Below are 16,902 nucleotides of genomic sequence, written 5' to 3' on the forward strand. Positions count from 1 at the left end.
GGAAATAGAATGTAAAACACTTGAACAAGTCATACATGTCTCATTAGATGCATGATGAGAATGGTTAGGGAAGGAAGATACTTGATTCGCCGAGTTTTGGTTAATCAAAAATTGATCAAACCTTTGAGATAATGATTTCATTTCGGCGGCAATTTCATTGGAGTGGTTGACTTGATGTAAGCCAACACTCTTTCTGCCACTAGAATTTCTACCATTCTTCGAAGATAAAGTACGATGCAAAGAATTTTCACTCATGCTCTTATAAAGACACCACACGTCATCCTCATGCCTATCAATGTAAGAGCCACCCATGGAAGCATTAACCATGCCTTTGTAATTGTCCGATAAGCTCTCAAAGAAATATTGAACTAATTGCCATTTGGGCATGTCATGATGTGGACACTTCCTAAGCAATTCATTAAAACGTTCCCATGCCTCATGAAATGTTTCTCCATCCCCATGTGAAAATTCTCAAATTGAGGTTCTCATGGCATTGGTCTTAGAAACCGGATAGTACTTCTTCAAGAACTCTTGTTGCATTTCTACCCAAGAAGTTATTGAAAAAGGCCTAAGATTGTTAAACCAATATTTTGCCTTATCTTTAAGGGTAAATGGAAAAATTTTAAGCCTTAAGACCTCTTTCGGCATGTCCGTGTATTTTACGGTGGAACATACTTCAAGAAACTCATCCAAATGCTTGTAAGGTTCTTCACTTGGAAGTCCATGATAATTAGGAAGCATTTGAATAGTTTGTGGCTTGATTTCATAGTGGTGTGCTCTAAATGGTGGCAATTGAATGCATATGGGTGCATTATATTCATTAGGCACATAGTGATCTCTTAAAGCAAGGGGATGATTAGCAATTGGAGGTACAACATCGGCACCTTGGTTGCCTTGAATGATGGGAGGTGGTGGAGCATAGATTGGCCTTGGCATTCCCAATGGAACTTGGCCTTGTTGTTGTGGTGGATGAACAAATGGCCTTAGCATGCCTAATGGTACTTGCATGTTATCATGATGCACATTGGGGTGGAAGATACCTTGTTGGTCTATGCGACCAAGGTCCTTCACATGGCCCTCATTGTGTCCTTCCATTGATGAAATGGATTGACTAGAACTACCTCTTCCCCTAGGGTTTCAAACAATGGATTCAAGATGAAAATTTAAAGGGACAAGAGTGGGTCTCAATGACCTACGACCATGCATGAACAATGCAACACAAGAAGCAATAAAAACAAACACTTCACCTTCACAACAAATCAACAATCAACAAACTTCCTCCACATACAATGTTCTCATACTCCCATGCTTTAACAAAGTATACAAGAAAAGTAAATTGCCTCTGTGGGCTCACGATTTATCTAAGAATTGAATTACAAGCCTCCACGCGGGTCGACGATTTAACTAAGGGATGAGTAAAGAAGAGCTCACAAAGGTCCTTTAGCACTTCAACTCCAAATTTATAGCTTTGCTTAGCAATTTTTTTATGGTTTTAGCATTTTTCCTTTACTTGCTTAGCTCCTTTGCTTGGAATATCCTTTGCTTGCTTCCTAGCTTAATACTCCTAGTCAAACAAGAACAAACACAATAAGTAACAAAATTGAAAACAAAGTAAAGACACGATCAAAAGAGTACTAATTCCTAATTGATTCCATAAATACAACGTTGCCAATCAATCAATCCCCGGCAACGGCGCCAAAAACTTGGTGTGTTTGGTCGTCGAACCCAAAAGTTTATGCAATGTGGCCAAGTTTTACATTTAGAAATTGCCACTACTACGTTTCACTAAAAATATAGCTAGCTAGGGTGAGTAGGGATCATCCCAAGGGATTGAGGGTCGTACTAGGTTGAGGAATTAAAATTAGGGTTAGTAGGTCGAGTGATCAATATAGTGGTTGGTTAGTTGAATTACACTAGATGTAAATTAAACTAAGTAAACAATAATGCAATAGAGAGAATAAAAACGAGAGAGGAAGAGATCTTGGGGTTTAGAAATCACGACTAAGCATAGCTTTTCTACACCTTTAATGAATGATTAATGAGGGGAAAAACATGTATTGCAACAAAGTGTGTTTATGTGGTTGTTCTAACAAGCATGGATGACAAATTAAGCATATATTATCTAAACAACATGGTGAATAGCACAACATATCAAATTAAGCCATTAATCCTTTCCTTAAACTCACAATCCAAACACATCACAAGGTTAGTGATATATGTTACTTGCTTTTCAAAAGTACGGAACATCAACAACAAGCATGGATTGTCCTCCCATTCAACAACTACACTACAACTAAGCTAATGACATGAAATTAAACTAATTAAACTAAAGGAGAGGTACAATCTATCAAGCAATGAATATAAACCATCAAATAAATCACAAGAACATGACATTAAGCACTATGTTTTGACAATCTCTAGATCTATAGCATCAACACACATAGACATGCATCAATAACACAAGAAATAGAGACAAACACATAAACATCTATTCTAGCATACATAGACATATGGATAGAATGAAATGATCAATTAGAAGCATTAAACCACATAAATCATTGAAGAAACAAGATCTATATATATAAAAGTGTCAAGACATGAATCACAATACAAATCCCCTCAAAAATACATAAATCAAGAAGTAGAAAGCATGCTTAAGGCTAACTCTAGCCCCAAGAGGATGTCTAGCCACTCATGGATGATGTCCTCCAACCCTCAAAGGCAAGCTCCATGAAAGAAATCTGCTCCTTAGTTGATGAAGAGCCTCCAATGGTGTCTCTAGCCTCCTCCTCCTTTTTTCTTCCTCACTAAGAGTTCTCTAAGGTATGATATGATATGATGTAAAAAATAATCCTTATCCTTATATAGGTAGGTCAAATGACACCCAAAATGAGCTGGGGTTGTACAGCAAGTATTCCCCAATGATTGGATAAGGGACAACTTTTTGTGAGCTGGAAATTTAACTTTTTCGCACTGGAGGAAGTTCGATCGATCGAACCTTGGACTTGGATCAATCGAACATGGCGGAGATCTATCGAACTTAGGCTGGATCGATCCACGATGGCGGCGCCTTTTTGGATAAAAACAAATCTGAGATATTTTGAAGATATTTTTGGGAAAAGGACAAAAGCGGTTGGTAGGGTGGTAAAACTGGATAAGATTAATCATTTGGATAAGGACAAGAATGTTCGCTCGATCATAGAAGGAAGTTGGATCGATCAAACTTTTAAGATCTTTGAACAGGGACAAACATGGCTCAGATCCATCTTGAAGTGCTGAGATCGATGAAAGTTGGATCGATCGAACTTTTCTTGGGATCGATCGAAGTTGCTGAAATTCCACCTTTTGCTTCTTTTTACTCTACTTTGCTCCTTTCTTTGATTCATCCTAGAATTGCTTCAATTATACACTTATTTGGCTGAGTTAGCTTGTTTTGGGGATAAGTACCTAAAAATAGAAATAACACGAAATCAATACAAAACGGTAAAATAAGATAGATAAAGGTTCTAGATACCTAAGCTTAAGGGGTTTAAATATATACTTTTCAGTGCTCATCAATTTTTCCCTAATGTACAAACTTTTCTAAAGTAGTGAACACTTAAAATAAAGAAATGTGGGACCAAAATCTAATTTTCAAAGGACTAAAAGGCAATTTGAAGAGGGCTAAAATGCAATTTCCTTGGGCCAAAGTGTGATCCCATTCTTCAATCAAAGCCTATGTGAGTTGTGTAGCGAAAAAGGATGTGGAAGTTTGTATTAAAAATAACCTAGAAGGGTGGTGAATAGGTTTTACTTGCCCCTTTATCAAATTTTTACTTATTTTAATTTTACCGAAATAAAACTAAAATCAAACCCACAAAGCAAAAATAAAGTGCAAGTAAAGTAAATAAAGTTTGAGAGATGACCCCAGGATTTTTAGCGAGGAAACCCAGACTAGTGAAAATCAACCAATCATTATAGGAAAAACCTCATGGACTATGTTGTCTAGAGCGAAATGATTCACTATGTTTGAAGCAAAGTACACTGAACTTTGCGACTCCCCCGTCCAATAGCTCTTAACCTCGGGCTTACTCTTGATTTCTGTAGAAGGATTTCTAGTAGATCAAACAACACTCTACGAATGCTTTAACCCCTTCAAAGTGTGATTGAATCGCCCATTTTCTTCAATTCTGTATTTGATAAATAATAATTAAAAGTCCGCTTCTTGAAATCTTTGAATATTGAATTATGCTCCAATTCCGATCAGATTGAGAATACCACTCCTAAATCACTCGTATATATGCGTGTACTCTCAAAAATAAAATCAGACTAATTAGATTTAATTTTCTGAACAAAAACATCTCTCAAATGTGGCTTTAAAATAAATCAGAATTTTGTACGCAAAAAGCCGTATAACCATAAGTGAAAAAACATGTTTTTATAGACTTTTGAAAACCTATTTGTACTTGGAAAACAAGTCAATTTCATACATGAATAATATAACAAAAGTCTGTCCAAAACAGAAAGCCAAAATAGACCAGGAAATAGAGTTAGCAAAATGGTCTGAAGGACTTAAACTGGCTCAGGAATTGTAATGACCCTGTCATTTTCCATCATTTCCTTTTTCCCAGATTTTCACGGATATTTTTTTTTTTCCGTTGATCTTTTCTTATCTGAGTTCAGTATCTCGTCACTTAGTGTCGTTTCGAGTGCTCTGGAATGATTTCTGCTACTTTTTCCTTTGGATTGACAACTTTCTTTGAGGACCGCTCATTTTCACATTTTCATTTTTCGGACACTATTCACTTTCGTCCTTTTCCCTGTTTTGTCTTTTTCTCGTTTGTCACTTTGTTGGCACAACCCACCTTTTGTGCTCGGAGTTGGTTTTTGACTTCACGTACCTTCATTCTTGGTGGTTTTCACGAAATACGTATCTTTACTTTTGCAATAAGGTACTCTGGTTGCTCCCGCTGTCCATAGGGACATGGATGCATAGTTCTTCAGCAACATTTTCTTTTCTTGGGATGTTTTTCATAAATATCTTTTTAAAGATATTTCATTTCAGGGGTTTCTAAGAAAATATTTTTGGAAGATATTTTCATTCTGGGCCAGTTGTGCAGTTTTCACTTTTTGGAGGGGCCATTGTGCAATTAATGAAAGTTATTACTAAATGCCTCGTTTTGAGCCTGGATCCTTGTACGGGATTCATTTTCACTTTTCATCGAGTCGTGTACTCTTAGAATTTCCTTCTGGTTGTTTTTCTCCAGTTTCAGGATTTCCGGTCCCGATTGCCGCCGAACTTGTTCGGGGCATATCTCTCTGCTCGGGACTCAGTTTTCGACGCCGTTTTTTTCATTGTTCATATTTTCTCATTTTGGTTCTTTTTTGTTCATATAGTTTTGCTATTTGAGTGCGTCTGCTCAAATTCCACTTTTCCATACCAGGTAGGGCCCTTTCGGGGCACTTTTTGAGATTTTCTATAAATAGGGGGTGAAATAAGAAAAATCAGATTTTCTCTATCTCTCACCCCTCTCTTAGCCAGATCTCATGGCAGCTATGGCTACCATCTTCTCTTTCTTCTTTTGAACTTCTTCCCTTCAATAAAATGTTATAATGCCTTAGTATTTTATGTTCGTCTTGGCAAAGCCTTTGATTCCACCGATTGGAATCTCGTTTTGGCCATTTCTTGAGTTCGGGTTTGAAGTCAAGTTGTGATTTTGATAGGGCTTCCTTGGGGGTTATGATCATCGTGTTGTCCCCGACAAAACCCCGAAGTTTCGACGGATTCGGAGCGGTTTCATTTTGGTAGGGATTTGAGATTTCATCTCAAATGGAGGTAGGGGATGTTTTAGAATTATGGATGTGCTGTATTGAGTGTTTTCCATGACTATACAACTTGTTTGCATGCCTTGTATCAAATCTAGAAAATTAGTAATATTTATTTCTTTGTTTAAGATTTAAATTTCAAGGATGTATATAGTTTAGAATTGAATTGTGGCATGATGATAAATTATGCTTTGATATATTTGTTAACATATATTAAATTAGAATTATTTGAATAAGAATTGCACTTTTTATCTAATAGTTATCTTTTGTGAAAGTTTAATTATCATGGACGTACCTTGCATGAAATTAACTTGTGATATGCTTTTAAATTAAGTCTTAACATGTTCTTTAACATACTTTAATTTGAGAGCATTTGGATAAGTATGAAAATCTAGAGATTTTAATTAAAATGATTAATTAAAATCTATTTAATGATTTCATTGGCCTAATTAAGTTTTTAACTTGATAATTGTGATGATTAGGAGTTGCATACTAGCATATATTAGTTTGGGACCATTTAATGTTGTTTTAGGAATTAGGGATTTGACTATCATGATTTAATTGAATTCCATTTTATTATTCAAATGGCCTAATTAAGTTTTTGAATTGGTATATGCAATGACCATGCTATGTTGTTTAACATATGTTAATTAGAGATCATTTGATTGAGATTTGAAACTTAGAAAAATTAATTAGGTTATGTAATTAATTTCCGTTTCTATTGCGTTAATGATTTGATCATGTGTTTGATATTGATTGTATATCTAAATCATGATTTTGGGCTTGTATTAGATTCTTCAGTTCATGTTTTCAATATTGGATTATGTTATCATAGCGTGTAAGGAATCGCACACTGAAGATTCGACATGTGATGTTATTATAGCGTGTAACGAATCGCACTCTGAAGATTCGACATTGTCATCCTATAGTAGTTGTGGATTTAGAGTATGTAATGTGTGGTTTCAACCTACTTATGCATGAAGATAGTTTCGTATATGTATATAAGTTGTTAACTTATTATTTTGGAACCGCTTGGGACATTGCTTGATAGCTAGGGTTCTGCTCTAATACAGGGACAAGAGTCCTCTAAGTCAAAAGTACGCGCGTTGGGTAGACTTCCCAGGGGTTAATAGCCCAAAAGAAGTCATGTGTCAGTCTGATCTGAATGATGTCCAAGTATATCCGCTTTTGTTAATTTCACACTTTTAGATTTCTAGTTGATAACTTAGAGAATCTATATCTTGATGTGTGGTATTAGAAATTCTAATTATACTAAATTACTATATTTAGTTGATTTCGCACTTTTAGATTTCAAGTTGATAACTTTGAGAATCTATGTCTTAATGTGTGGTATTACAAATACTAATTATACTAAATTGTTATATTTGGTTGTTTTCGCATTTTAGATTTCAAGTTGATAACCTTGAAAATCTATATTTTGCTACTTGGTATAGCATGTTTCTATGTTGGTTAAATTGTATAGATATTGTGATTCATGTTTTGTTGTTTAAATGTGATTTAGGAATGATACTATAGATTCATTTGGAATATAGACATTAGGTGGCATGACTCACTTTGGTTGTTTTCACATTTTGGATTTCAAGTTGATGACTTTGGGAATCTATATCTTGTTGCCTTGTATATAGCATGCTTCTATGTTATTTGAATTGCATGAATGATGTGATTTATGCTAGAGATGATATAGGGTAGCTTAGGATGCTCCCTGAGTCTTACCCTTGACATAGACGTTATGTGGCATGAACCCTTTAACATGTTTCACCTTAAGGTGATAAAATTGTAAAATGCTAGGTCGATGCATGCTCATTTCCTACGAGTAGCTTTATGTTACTCACCCACATAGTGGAGACATTTTTCAGGTACATGAATCAAGGTTAGAGATTCTCACCATGCTTAGATGATTTGAGGACTTGAAGGGTTCAATTCTTACGTAGGTTGGCTTGAAATGCCATTTGTAACTTTATATATCAAATGTGTATTTTTTATTCCATTTATGTAATGTGTACGTAAGTACACCCTTTACAATGTATTCGACATGTATAAGATGAGGCCGGATGCCAATAACATGTATCTTGTATCCTTTGTAATTTATGACTTCATGAAATATATGAGAATATTGAAAAATAATAAGTTATTGTTTCACCATGGGTGCATCGGGTGTGGGAATTCCATATTCATTCTTTCATAGTATCTCTTTAATCATGCATGAAGTGTGGCCAAGGGCCAAACGGTGTTTTCAAACCATTTCATAATTTTGAGTTCCAAGTTTTCATTCCAAGCTTCATTTTAGTCATTTTAGCCGTCGGGGGGTCGTATTTTGCATCGGCTGTATTTTTAAGCCTTGAATCATTGTAGCGCGTCCTAATAGGTAAGTTACGTCTGCATGCATGGTCGTTTTCGGGAAAAACTTTTTCGTTGGCGAAATGAGTCTCTTATGGATTCATTTCACCTTTTTGTTGAAAAATTCGGATTAAGGGCGTTTTGGGGATTTATTTTGGGAAATAAATTCCGATCTTGACTTCATCGTATAGAAAATGTGATTTCGGGGGGAGTTTCTTCACGACGTTTTTCCAAAAAATGTCATCTTAGTCTCTAAAACCGTGCTCCAATCTCATTTTTTTGCTTTTTCTGCAATTTTACTGTTTAAGTTCAACCCTGGTCAAGTTGAACCGGTTGAAGATGTGTCTTTTGGTCCAGCATGGGTGTACTGCCCATGTTGAACCGGTTCAAGGAGGCTAAACCGGTTCAAGTCTTGCAGTTACTGTTGTAGGTTCAGCTTTGACCTTCCAACTTCGAATTGTTGTAACTTCTTCGTTTCAACTTTGAAATGGTCCGTTCTTGAGTGTAAATTGACCGCGTCGAAATAAGCTTTCCAATGGTACCAATTTTAGATTCGGATTCTTCTCGTAACTCAAGATATCCGTGTTTTAATGAGAGGGTGTTGGATTTAGTTCGAACCGAGATAGGGTTCATCTGGGATTTCAGTTCCTTTGGACTTGGGACTTTAGGTGAAGTTACCAAAGGATGTTTTTGATCTCATTTGACTTGTTGAAAGTCAAATTCCTTCCTCTCGGGGTAAAATGACAATTTTACCCTTGGTCCTTCTTTTGTAGGGTTTTGATATCCTTGTCTTCGTTTTAATTCCGCTGAGTCTCGAAATTCCTTGAAGGGCCATTCTTGTGCCTTAGGGATGATGTACATCTCTAAGGACTTGGTTTTGTTTTGCTTCTGCATTTTGGATCCGTTTCGGGTCATCACAGGACACACTGAGTTGAAAAATCCAGGGTCGTCACAGGAATACTTGAACCGGTTCAAGTAGGCCATAATTTAAAATTAATTTTCAGCTTGAACCAGTTGAAGTTAGGCATAATGTAAAATCTTTCAAAAGCCTAATTTTGAACCACCAAAATGTCGTCACACACTCACTTACCTTCCTAATGTATTGTACTCATCATCACGGAGTGTATCGAAGCATGAGCACAATCACTTCTTCAATTCCGCTTCCAATATTAATTCTTGATAAATCAAACAAAAAATTTCAACTCAATCGGACTCGTTTTGACAACGAAATTTGTCAAGTTACAAATTTATATTTCAGAGCCTATTCTCTCATTCTTCTTATTCTTCTTCTGTTTTTTTCCCACTTCTTAAACTTTTTTCTCTTCTTATTTGTATTTTATATTTTTTATATTTTTGTTTGTCGTATTTTCTTTTCTTTTTTTTTTTCTTTTTTTTTTTTACAATATTTGCCTCCTAATTTGAAGGATCAATATTTGTGATGTTAGTTATATTTTTTTTATTATTATTATTTTTTTTTTGTAAACCAAATAAATTGCGCCGGGATATGAATTTCTAACTCCATGCGGGACTATAGTTCCTTGTTTTTTGAAAATCAGTGCAGGACCTCTTTATTTTTGTGAATAGCTAGAGGACATAGGTAAGCGTTACAGTGGTTTGTGGATAGTGGTTGTTTTGGGCCCTCTTTATTTTGTAGTTGCGATGAGTTCTCTTGTTGGAAGATGAAATTTGTACATATCTAAAACAAAAAAAAGATCCCCACCCACGTGAAACAAACATGGATATATCCATTATCCATTTATCAACATGTCTGCAAAAAAAAAAAAAAAAAAAAAAAAAAAAAATTTATCAACATGTACTTAGTAGATATTACCAAAAACACGTAGTACTATTGGTGCGTGTATTTGGACTTCCCAATAATTTCTGTGGTGCAACAGAGCTTCTCTCTCTCTCCCTCTCTCTCTCTCTAAAGCTGCAGCGAGGTAAATCCCTACTCTACTCAAAACACCCTTCAATCGAAGTCCATGTTCTTTGCTTGCTCTGATCTTTTGACACACTCTTTCTGGGTTCTTAAAAACCCATATAACAATTTTTATTTTATTTATTTTTTTATTTATTTTTTTTCAGATTTGAGTTCAGGTACATATGGCTTCAATAGTTGCAAACCTTGTTCCACCACTGTTCGTCAATGGCAGACAACCCCTTTTGAGAACTCTTCGGAAATTTGCAGTCTCTCCCCTTAGAGGTATGCCTGACTGATTTTTATATAACCAATTCGAATTCTGATTCATTGTTAACTGTGTGTTGCTTATTGAATTTCTGTTTCCATATGATGTGTACTTTCTGTTAATTTTGTGGTTAATATGTTGATATGCAAATGTAATACCATCGGGAAGTTTTTTTTTTTTGGTCTTTTATAATGCAGCTGTTTTTTTTTGGTCTTTTATAATGCAGCTGTTTTTTTTTGGTCTTGTTGCCAACTTTAGATTCATGTAGATGGTACCCAAAATCAAACTGAAAATAATAAATAAATAACTAACTAAATAATAAATTTATTGGGATGAATTTTTTTCCTATTCAAAACTTTTGGAACATGGGCATCTGGATAAATGTAAATTTTTGAAACATATTCTGGAAAGTTTCAGCTGTAAATTTGTCAATTTGTACAAAATTAGACTCTAGCCAAAAAAATAAAAAAAATTTAAAAAAAAATAGGAAAGAAAAGAGAAAAGTGATTGTTACATATAAGTTTGTGAAGTTATAACTATCTGAGTAGAGTACTTATTCCATGAAAGTGATATAGGGATACCTGTGAATTAGCTTGATTTTTGGTTCTTTTTCCTGTGGAAGAAGAATTAACTAGTGGAAGTTTCTTTGAGATTCAAAAAAATGTGAGTTAATCTATGTACTGTTTAGCAAAGTTGATGACTCCTAGTGGAGTATGATGAGCTTGATATAAAACTTTTATGGAAGACTAGTCATGAAAATCAATTGAGTGTGAAAGTCGAGCTAAATTCAAATGGGTCTAATTAGTGCTAGGGTTTTCGTGCAAAAATCCTTGTATAGAGAACATTTGAAGTGAGGGATGGGGTTCATTCAATCTAATATACTGTAGCACTTCATGCTTTTAGGTTTCAATTTTCCTTATTGGGTTCATTATATTATCTATTGTAGAGAGACAACATCATGTTGCTGTTGTTGCAAAGGCAATGGGTGAGAGCTCCGATTCTTCAACCTCCCTAAGTGTTGTTAAATCTGTTCAAAGCATTGTGAGTACTCTCTGTCTCAAACACATACACAGGCTCATGCACGCACCTACACACAATGTCAAAATATTTTTGTTGCCAGTTTTAACAAAAATTGAATTGTTTGACAGAGTGAAAGCCCAAAGTGCCTGGGTAAAGTTTTCACTTTGAATACTTGTTCTTTGTTCCTTCCTGCCTCCTCCATTCTCATCCTTTTTTCTTTTTTCTTTTTTTTAAATTGACTAGCAAGTTTAGCTTGTGACTACAAGCTTGGGCACATTGTTAATTGTGTTGGTTTTGAAAGGCCACATACATACCCTATTAAGTTTACTGTGCTAAAATGTATATAAAGTTCTTATATCATGGTTCTCTGTTACGTGGTTAGTTCAAAGCAAGTGAATCACTATCTCTATATATGGATCACTTTCTGCTACTTAATACACCATGTCGTCCTAAGCGTCAGAAGAAGAAATACTAAATTTATGGAAATTTAGCAATGTTCTTGTCTCTTTTGTTTTTGATAAATCCGACACTTAGACATACCCACACTTGAACAATTACTCGAGTCCATCCAACATAAATTAACTTTGTATTGTGGTTGTATATTTTTTAATTCATATTTAGTAACAGTATTATCAAGATTATACAATTTTACATACTCTTTTTTATACTGATACTACTACTGTCTGATTTTTTTATAAGTGCTACTACCGTCTGATTTTGACTTTGGTTTGTTTGGACAGTGGGATAAATCTGAAGATCGATTTGCTCTTATTGGATTGGGATTTGCAGCTGTTGTAGCTCTTTGGGCATCTGTGAATCTAATTACAGTAATTTCTGGAAACCCTGTTTCTTGTAGAAGAACAAGAAGGAATGTGCTAGCAATTGGTTGATGTCGAGAAATTTTTGGGAAACAAGTTAAATTGAAAGGAGCTAGTCAGAACATTAAGAAGGCATTACTTAAAGGGGATAAGAACCTATATAAAATGGATCTGCTGGTGAATTTTCTATCATCGAGTTCATCATTTTGGTGGACAGACCCCCTCTTTAGTGTGGAGCATACGTTTTTTTTTTTTTTGTTTTTTTTTTTCTTTTTTCTTTTTCCTTTTTTCTTTTTTTGTCATTAACATGTTTCTCTTTATATTTTGTATTATGTTGGTTATATTTGATGATTTTTTTTTTTTTTTTTTTTTTTTTTTAACTGCCCTTCAGTACAATGAATGTTCTGATTTTTTTCTTTTATCACATGAATAGGCCATTGACAAACTTCCTCTTGTCCCTAGTGTATTTGAATTCATCGGGATATTGTTTTCTTCGGTAAGTATTGTTACATGTTTATGCTCAAGTTAATTTGCTAGAAAGAAGGAGGAAAGAGATGACCAACTTTCATTGTTGAATTACTAAAACTTCTTTGCAGCGCCAAATAGTCATAAAAAATCAATTTTCCTTCTCAGGAGTCAAATGAGTATCTTACATGCAATATATCATTCTAGCAAGCTACTTCTTTGTTCACATATTAACTTGAATTCTTTCTGTTTCAGTGGTTCATATATCGCTATCTCTTATTCAAACCTGATAGGTAAGTAATTTTTTTCACACAGAAATTTTGTTTGTGCTCGCCATTGAATTAAAATGCATAGTTTCCGTTTAACAATGACAATCTTGAGTTACATTAAGTATAAAATAATACTAGAAGGAAGACATTTTTTCTTTTTCTTTTTCTTTTTTTTTTGGTTTAACCGCTCAATCGTTGTTTGTCACGCACCTGTATTAGTACAATAGAACAGCTGATTATTATGGCTTTTGCTCACGCTTGCACGTATTCTGTGTTTTTTTGCTGCACAGGGCAGAGCTATTTCAGAGCATCAACAAGTCGGTATCGGATGTTTTGGGCCAGTAATGTGCAGCCGGATGAGATTGGAATTCATAATTATGTTTGTCTACAATTTATATTGTTGTAGCACTGAAGAATGTAACCGGCATTTGTGCGATGGACAATGTCAGCGCTGTAATATAACCATGACAAAGCATTTTAACTCGTAATCCCTTGTTCTGTGGTTCCAATTCAAGATGGATTCACATATTATTATTATTAATTTTTTTTTTCCTACTCTATTTTCTTTTCTAGCAATCAGTCTTATTGTGTGCTTAAGATTTGATTTGGCGCGCTTTACTAATTTTTAAGGTTAAAAGGCCATCTGATGGAGGATAGAGAATATATTTTCTGACCAAAGGGGATCCAGAAAAAGCTCATTAGTCATGAATGACTTTTAGAGCAAGTCAAACCTTGTTCAACCGGCGAGTGTACTACTTCTATATGTCATTTCAACTTCTGAGGGACACATAAATTTTAAAATTTTAATGCATTGTTTGTGAGAAATTTTGAAATGTTAATGTTATGTTTGGTAGCACCGAATCGGTGCCTTAGATTTAAGATTGGAATAAGTTTAGTTTAAAATGTAGACACTAAAATTTCATAGGCTTTTGTTGTGATAAATTGACCCATCAAATATGGGTCTCATGTTTAATTAAATTATTGGGTAAATTACACTGACCTTCCTTGAGGTTCAGTCAAGTTACACTGACTTCCCTTCTTATTTGACAAATTACATTGACCTCCCTTCAAGTTTAAATCTTCATAACAGAGAATACCCCTCCATTAACTGTCGTTAAAGGTCAATGCCCAGTCAATGTTAGTAATGGCTGATGTAAGTTTAAAGTTACTAACATACCCTTTTAATTATTATGAAGACAAATTTGACCTTACTTACTAAAGTAAAATTACTTAAAAACCCTCCATGGTTGCCATTACATTGGAGCCTTTTGGGCTCTCTACAATTTACTAGAATCCATTGGAGCCACTGGTGCAAGCTCTCTCCACTCAACGTTTCAAAAAGAAAAACCCCTCTCCGCTAAGTAATTTTCATTGGATGATTCTTGTACTCCGCTCTAAATAAGCAATTGTCTTTTTTTTTTTTTTTTTTTTTAACTCACCATTGAGTTACTTCATTCTTCATGTATTCCTTATTATGTAGAGTGGAGTATAAGAATCATCCAATATTAACGCCATGGGAAAATGAATTTCCTAAGTGTTTTGGTTTTGGACTTCGTTTGTAACCAAATGCAATTGGATTAATTATAAATGGAAGGTGGAGAGGATCTACTACAACCAAACCTCCAATTATAAATAATCCAATTGATTATTTGGTGCGTTTAAGTTTCAGCACCAAATATAGGTTTCTACCATACCCATTTGCTCTCCTTCTTACCTTATTTGGATTGCCTTCCTATACCATCGTTGTTGTCACCAATCAAACCCAAATATATATACACCAAATCAAACAAATATATCCTCTCTCTCTCTCCTCTCAAATTGTTTCTCATCAAACAATATATATATATATATATATATATATATATATATATATATATATATATATATATATATCCTTCCAAATTGTTTCTCTTTGACATATGAATAATTTTGTCTTTTCAATGTTCATCCTTTCGTAAATAAAATACAATAAATATAATGAGGACATATATGTAATTTCACTTGAACAATTAACACCATCCACTTGACAGCTATAATAGGGGAGGTTGGTGTAATTTGACAAATAAGAAGGGAGGTCAGTGTATATTGACGAAACCTTAGGGGAGGTCAGTGTAATTTTTCCTAAATTATTTAATTGACCCAAACTTAGTCAACTTAAATTATTTAATTAGACCAGCATCGGTGATTAAATAAAAAGATCATTATTCTTAATAAAATATATTTGGAAATAATTACTTTAATGGATAATTATAACAATATAACTAGCCCGGCGCAGTTATAATTGTGTCCTTATCAAGAAAGGGCACATGTCATCATCCTATTCAACCAAAAAATCTATAAATAGAGGTATGGAGGAAGGAGGAAGTTGTGCAGAAATTAATCCAAAAGTCTAGAGATTTAGAAGTGCAGAAATTTAGAAACTTAGAGGTCCAAAAATTCAGAGAGATCCAGAAGGTCCAGAAATTGAGAGACTCGGAAATTCAGAGATCCAGAAATGCAGAAATTCAAAGACTTTAAGGTCTAGAAATTTATAGGGATCCAAAGATCCAAAAGTGCAGTAATTCAGAGAGACTCAGAAGTCCAAAATTCCATATTAAAATACAGAAACTCTGCCGACATTCATCCCCAACACCCAATCCTTGAAGAAAAAGAACAACAAGCACAACTAAAGTCGTGTCGGTCTTCCACAAATTCAACAAAGAACAACAAGCACATCAAAATCATGTCGCTCTTTTCTACGTGATTCAACAAGTTTGAAAAATCACTAAACAACACTGTTCGAGATCAAGCTTCGTCAACCCTCGATCAGAAATCATCGACGGTCTTCCCCAACTACAAATACTTGAAGAAGATTATCAACAACCTGATTCAAGATCAAGCTCCAACAACCTTTGGATCCAACCAACAAAGGAGATTGAATCAGAAGATTGAATCAGAAGATATTTTCCTTATTTTGTAAAGAATACCTCAGAGGATTTTACCCGAATTTTCATAAATAAAAAAAATTATTATTCACCCCATATTTTGTTCTTTATTTTGCAGTTACGAAATTTGTGTGTACAAATTTTTGGCATGCGCGGTGGGACATCTTCTACCTCTCATCTCTTTCTCCTACATCAAATCTTCAACAAATTCTCACCGTCAGAATTTATAGCTTTCGACAAGATTCAGACGAAAAACAAGAATACCCCCAATGACACCATAGTCATGACAAACAACATCAATACCAGCACAAAAAGTGGTAAAAAAGGTTACAACTTTGTTAAGTGGTACTGGTGTGGCTGATGCCTAGTGCTCAAAATGATGTAAAAGTGTGAGTGTGTGAAGTGGCCACCACATTTAAAAATTTATAAAAACCACTAAACACTTATATTATGTAGTATGAAGTGAGTAGGGATCGTCCCAAGGGATTTGCAAGGTATTCGGAATCAAAGTTGGATTAGTATGTCGAATGATCAAGAGAGGTTTGGTTGGTTGAATTAAGCTACAAATAAATTGAAAGTATGCAATTTAAAACAAACTAAAAGGATTAAGGTATAGAGAATGAGATAGAGGTCTTAGGGTATAAAGTTCACCACTAAGCTTCACATCACTAAACATCTAGTATTTGTCAATTTAGGGGGATTAAATGTTGCAAAACAAGTGTATGTGTGCCACCAATTGAAACAATAAGTATGGATGACAATAACAAGTGTGAATTTTTCTACCTAGGCTAGTGTGTAGTACAAATCATCAAGTTAAAGCATTAATCCATCAATTAAACCAACAATTAGAGCACACAACAATCTAGAGAAATGTACATTTTGAAATTATAAGCAAGGATCATCAACCACAAGCATGGATTGTCTACCTATCTAGGAATTTAAAAGCAATTACACTACAGTTATACTAATGACAAGAAAATTAAACTAATTACGCTAATGGTGAAATATAATCCATCAAGCATAAGCACAATCCATCAAATAAGTCACTAGTGTAAAC

The 16,902-nt window shown here is 34.5% G+C and overlaps 1 protein-coding gene and 1 pseudogene across 2 annotated transcripts; both read left to right on the top strand.

The window, feature by feature from the left end:
- The first annotated feature begins 385 nt into the window (after positions 1–385).
- LOC132287293 (small nucleolar RNA R71) lies at positions 386–484 on the top strand (annotated as a pseudogene).
- A 9,462-nt stretch (positions 485–9,946) lies between these two features.
- Positions 9,947–13,481, top strand: LOC132283469 (protein CURVATURE THYLAKOID 1C, chloroplastic). 2 transcript variants are annotated; one of them, XM_059785414.1, is made up of 7 exons: positions 9,947–10,103; positions 10,249–10,366; positions 11,296–11,390; positions 12,110–12,196; positions 12,621–12,683; positions 12,908–12,945; positions 13,212–13,481. In XM_059785414.1, exons 2-7 carry the CDS (start codon positions 10,267–10,269, stop codon positions 13,264–13,266), a joined length of 438 nt encoding a protein of 145 aa, XP_059641397.1. In that variant the 5' UTR covers positions 9,947–10,103; positions 10,249–10,266; the 3' UTR covers positions 13,267–13,481. The 2 variants fall into 2 exon arrangements, with proteins under 2 accessions (XP_059641397.1, XP_059641398.1); XM_059785415.1 differs by having other exon boundaries at positions 9,991–10,103; positions 10,261–10,366.
- The last annotated feature ends 3,421 nt before the right edge of the window (positions 13,482–16,902 follow it).

The sequence above is a fragment of the Cornus florida genome, unplaced genomic scaffold (assembly GCF_030987335.1).
Source record: "Cornus florida cultivar Cherokee Brave unplaced genomic scaffold, ASM3098733v1 CherokeeBrave_3.0.0_Hap2_Chr11, whole genome shotgun sequence".
NCBI lineage: Eukaryota > Viridiplantae > Streptophyta > Magnoliopsida > Cornales > Cornaceae > Cornus > Cornus florida.

Bases quoted from the DNA above. Each gene is read 5' to 3' on its own strand.
- LOC132283469 (XM_059785414.1), top strand. From the start codon at position 10,267: ATGGCTTCAATAGTTGCAAACCTTGTTCCACCACTGTTCGTCAATGGC. The intron at 10,367-11,295 runs GTATGCCTGACT...TATCTATTGTAG, and splicing joins TGCAGTCTCTCCCCTTAGAG to AGAGACAACATCATGTTGCT. The intron at 12,946-13,211 runs GTAAGTAATTTT...TTTGCTGCACAG, and splicing joins CTCTTATTCAAACCTGATAG to GGCAGAGCTATTTCAGAGCA.